The sequence below is a fragment of the Gastrolobium bilobum genome, unplaced genomic scaffold (assembly GCF_033153095.1).
Source record: "Gastrolobium bilobum isolate Gb01-03AN ecotype WA unplaced genomic scaffold, APGP_CSIRO_Gbil_v1 utg30084, whole genome shotgun sequence".
NCBI classification, from domain to species: Eukaryota; Viridiplantae; Streptophyta; class Magnoliopsida; order Fabales; family Fabaceae; genus Gastrolobium; species Gastrolobium bilobum.
Window position 1 is genome coordinate 123,270 of NW_026898071.1, and position 5,330 is coordinate 128,599.

Consider the following 5,330-nt stretch of genomic DNA (forward strand, 5'->3'; position numbering starts at 1 on the left):
ATCATAATGAGTTTGTTGGTAGCAGCAACCAATGTTTCATAGGAGAAGATCTTTTGCTCGTGTGCAGCTTTGTTCTGTATATCTTCGTCACTATTTCCCTCTTATTAAATAAAGAGTAAATACTATTTTCAGTCCTTAACAAATTTCACGATGCCCGCTTTAGTCCCTAGCAAATAAAAAGGCTATTCATAGTCCCTAAGAAATTCAAAGTGAGCCCATTTTAGTCCTTTTGAGAGACTAATGTGGATCTTTTTTGAATTTGTGAGGGACCATGATTTCAACTAAAAGGGTCCATTTTGAATTTCTTAGGGACCACGAATAGCCTTTTTATTTGCTAGGGACTAAAGCGGGTATCGTGAAATTTGTTAAGGACCGAAAATAGTATTTACTTTTAAATAAAAATAGAACAAAATCATAGAATTTTAAAATAATCAACAAATTTATAAACATAGGTAAATGAATCATTGAATAATAAGAACATGCTTGTTCAGCGTGCGTGCACTTGGGCTATCTATACAGTACGACCGTGAAAGAAAAGGAAAAAGAGAAAGGCAGAGAGGTCATGTGAACAAAATCGACACGCTTCCATTTTCATTTTCAGAGATATCCACGATTTTTGTACGGAACATACTCATTCTGAAACAGTTGTTTGTCTTCTTCAGTGCACAAATTCCCAACTTTTTTTGCTCCAATTCCCAATCTTTTTCAGTTCTAAAATTTTTATGGTATGTTACAACAATTCATCTAATTTCTTTCAATTTTGCTTGAAGAATGCCTGCGTTTTTGTTTCATGGGCTCGTTTTGGGAACCATAGAGCGCCATGACCAAACCCAACACTTGTTTTTTAAAATATCATAAAGCCCTTCAAATTCGCTTTCCAATAGAGGTAAACCAACAAAATCTAACTCTTTTTTTAAATACCCTTTTCTGAATTTCTTTTCTTTGAATTTATTTTCTGGTTGCTGAATTTGTTGATTATTTTAAAATTCTATGATTTTGTTCTATTTTTATTTAATAAGAGGGAAATAGTGACGAAGATATACAGAACGAAGCTGCACAGGAGCAAAAGATCTTCTCCTATGAAACATTGGTTGCTGCTACCAACAAACTCATTATGATGGGGTAGTTTCTGATTCACTTGAACCCGTGACTTCAGTGATAATTTAAGAAGCTACACTGTCGTGCGTTCACCTGGTGGCAGAGTTCATCGATAATGGTGAAAAAAATAGGTAAAGCTGAAAGGAAGAGAGAAAGGGGAGGAGAGAGAAAGAGTGTGAGAGGAATTGAGGAAAAAGAAAAGGGGAAAAGTATTTATGTATTTTGTAAATATGGACAGTTGAATTAGACTGTAATCAAACGGTGACGAAAGGAGTAGGCAAAAGTAGACAAAGTGAGAGTAGGCAAAATAACCTATCCTTAAATAAAATAACACATAAATCTAAAGATTAAGTTTGGTATTAGACTCTTTTATTGTGAAATTATCGCTTCCATTTAATATGCGGATGATAATCAATCTACCCTAATGGGCTCTGCCCAACACTTCCACATTTCGATGATTTACTATATTGCTGGCGAGCGTTTCCTTTTTCGGCACATTTCGAATGTTTATTTGACTTCCTGAGTATGTTAAATTGATTAGAGTGGAGAACAACATTTTTTCTCCTACGTTCTTTATGGACTCCGTGACTCAAAAGGAGAATATTTTTGTTACCTCATATATATCAAATTCGGTATATTTTTTTTAAAATTTGAAAGAAGTTTCATTATTTTTGAATTTTTTATTTTCCGTCACATTATAAATTTTTTCAAATTTGAAAAAAAATATACCAAATTCAATATATCTTATATACTAGAAATATTCTCGACTCAAAGACGGACTTTTTGACCTTTTTGTTCCTTATTAATTAATTAATAACTATTTTGTCCCTGATTCAAAACTATTCACCAATCTGCCCCTCTTTAATCGATTAAATGGTTGACTCGAGATTTAATCGATTAAATCTCCATATTTAATCGATTAAAAAATTATATTGACTTGAAATTCTTTGTTACCTGTTGGGATATTTAATCGATTAAATAAGGATATTTAATCGATTAAATAAGGAGATTTAGTCGATTAAATCTCCCAACAATCATTTTTGCTTGTTTTGACTATTTAATCGATTAAATATTCAATTTAATCAATTAAAGAGGAGCAGATTGATAGATAATTTTGAATCAGGGATAAAATAGTTATTAATTAATTAATAAGAAGGAAAAGAGTGAAAAAGCACTAGGTACAATTTGTTCGGTACAGAGACATAAATTGGACCAACTTCCTAATAAATAATGATTCACTTTCTTTTGCTCATCCATTAAGTTGGCGTGCCTACCAGAACGTTGGATTTTTTATTTTCTTAGGAACCAAAATCAACCCGAAAATACCAGAGAGTCAAAACGCGAAGGTTAAAATACCACGGATTAATGGACTCAGTGTAAAAACACCTAACTTGCTTGCTATTAATGGCATCTTGTGTATGGGTATCGTCCTGCTTAATTAAATTCGAGGATCAGAACTATTTGACTCGTCGAGATTTTGAAATTAAATGTTATATTGATGTGAAAATAAAAATTCGAATACCTAATTTTAGCCATTAATTATGTCTAAAATAATCACGCCTTTCTAATTTGTATACTCAAAAACTGCTTCTTACAAATTTCAAACTTCTGCGCTGCAAATAAAGTCAAGCTAAATAGTTCTCAGTTACCTATAACCTCAATATTTGAAATCTTAATCGATCACATCTGTTTTAGGGTTTAAAAGCTGCAGATTTGAGATCAGTATCCTCATTTCACATGTTTTTCAACTTCTTTAAGAACAAAAGCTTTCTCCATTATACAAATAGAGAAACGACAATATGCGAAGAGCGTCATGTTACTTTACTCAAAATCCAAACAACGATTATCTCTTTATTTTGAAAACCAGATTGGACTAAACAGTTATTCGATCGAACCAATTAGGTCACCGATCTAGACAACTTAAAAAAACCAAACAATTTAGTCAAAATTATTATTTATCTTACAAGAAAAATGTAGTGACTCAGATCGCAAGGAGAAAGTTGAGTGAGATAGAAAGCAAGAAGAGAATAGAGCGAGGGAGATAGAACTGTGTGTAATTTTTCATTAATGTTTTCGATAGCGATTTACAACTATTTAACAAAATTAGGAACTCAACAACTGATTCAACACCACAAACTGATAAACGAAATTAAGAATTCAACAAAAACTACAGAAAAATAAAAGGTTGAATTAATATTCTGGAATGTAGCCATTGGGGGAAGATTTCAATTTGGGTCAGCAAGTATCAAAATAAGAGGGTTTCTTTCGGATCCGTCTGGGTCTCGATATTAGGCCTGTAGTGGTGATCCATTACTACAATATATAATATAATATTTTTCTGTCAATATAAAATTTTATCTAACTCATTTGTTTGTTTATTATTTAATATATTATATAATCTTAAAAATATTTCTTTAATTATAAGTAGATTCAACTGCGATTAAATCAATAAATAGTAAATTAATATCCTTATAAGTTTGATGACAATTCAAATTTTAATAGCAATTCACATTAGCATCCTGCAGAGCCTTGTGATTCTTTTCGTACCCAACGCAATTGATATTTGACCCAAAAAACTACGTAAATAAACTTTAATCTGGAGAGCTTTATGACATCTTGAGCTTGTAATTTTCTATAACCGCCCACACTCTCCCATTTGCAGTGAGGAATAGAGACAAAGGGACATTATTACTTTGTTGGTACTAGAAATCACAATCCAGTCTCCAGTAATGGTAGTAGAGATAACTTGTCCTACCAGAACTTGTGCTATCAAGAACTCTCAATAGTACAGTGAGGCTACGAATGAAAGTCTTTGAAGGGAAAGGGAACGCACAAAAAGTAATTAACAATTTTCATAAAAATTTATCACCATAATTAACGCCAACCACCAGACGGGTCAAATGTTCAAAACAAGTAGCAGTTTAACTTGGCTTTAAATAAATCAATAACAAATAAAGCAGCTAAAATTACTTCTAAAACATACAAGAGACACACAAGCAATATAGTGCCTAATGGAACCCCACAAAACACAGAGGATCTTAGGTGACATACATATACACAGCTATACACAAGGAAGTAGCTAACACGTATTCTTATAATAAAGTATAAGGTATAACATTCTCTCTTTGAATCAGCTAACAAATATACACACACAATGTCTTATTCTAAAAAAAAAAAAAAAAAAACTCCTCAGCTTAACATCCAAATGGTTTTACCACCCAAAAATGACTGTGAAAAGAACAAGCACACCAATCAACAATAGCAGATTCTTCAAAACATAGTCCCGATCAATATGTTGTTCTCGACCGGTCAATGAATCAAACCCGAAGGGATAACCAGAGGTGGTTCCATTTCCATACACAGTTGCACCATGAAACGGATGGAATTCAATGTTAAGCAGTGGAAAGTCTAAAGCCACCAAACTCAAAGGTTGTAGCAGCCATGGGTATGAATTCCCCTGTCAATCCAAACCCAAAATTCCCAAATGAATTGGGCTCGAGATGATCCGTTTGGGGCCTCTGACCCATGGGCCTGTGAGGAATCTCCAATCCAGGATATGACTTAGTCCTGGGATCAGTTTGTGCTTTCCCTCTCCCATAAAGGGGAACAACCTTCTCCTCCTGAACGAGGGCCTTACATACAGGGCACTCTTGAGAATGTGAATGATGATGGAGCCACTTGTAGAGGCATGGCCAACAAAATAGATGACCACACAGTGTAACCACTGGGTCTTGAGCCAAATCAAAACAAATATTACATTCAAAATCACCGACCTCGTTAGAACTATTACCCGACCAAGTTGGGCTTCCAAGAGAAGCTTTTGTTGTTGTCGCTGATTCCTCAAACTCACTTGCCATTTCTCTCTATCTCTATCCCCTCTCACGCGCACAAGACAGAGAGTATAAAACACTGTTTTGAAAGGGAAAAAAAAAAAAAGCGCAACAAACAAAATCAACGAATTAGCAGAAGATTCACAATTAAATAACAATGTGAATTCAACAAATATGATTAATTAGACAAAATCTGGAATAATGTAACTTACGATTCTGTCAAAGGAAAAATGATCGGCAAAGGAGAAACAACTTTTAAATTTCGAATTTTTGAGTCTGTCGTTTATTAAAACCCCAAAATTGGGGTTACCGAAAAGTCGAAAACCTTCTAGGAGATTCCAGGGTTTTCTGATATTCTTGGTCTTGTTTTATGAAAATTGTTAATTCATGCAGCCTAAAAAA

At 33.6% G+C, this 5,330-nt stretch overlaps 1 protein-coding gene across 1 annotated transcript; it reads right to left on the minus strand.

Annotated features, from left to right (window-relative positions):
- Positions 1 to 3,989: 3,989 nt before the first annotated feature.
- Positions 3,990 to 5,330, minus strand: LOC133312583 (uncharacterized). Its single transcript, XM_061513811.1, is given in 3 exon segments — positions 3,990 to 4,493; positions 4,495 to 5,007; positions 5,141 to 5,330. Coding segments are annotated over 2 exon segments (645 nt in total). The 5' UTR covers positions 4,956 to 5,007; positions 5,141 to 5,330; the 3' UTR covers positions 3,990 to 4,309.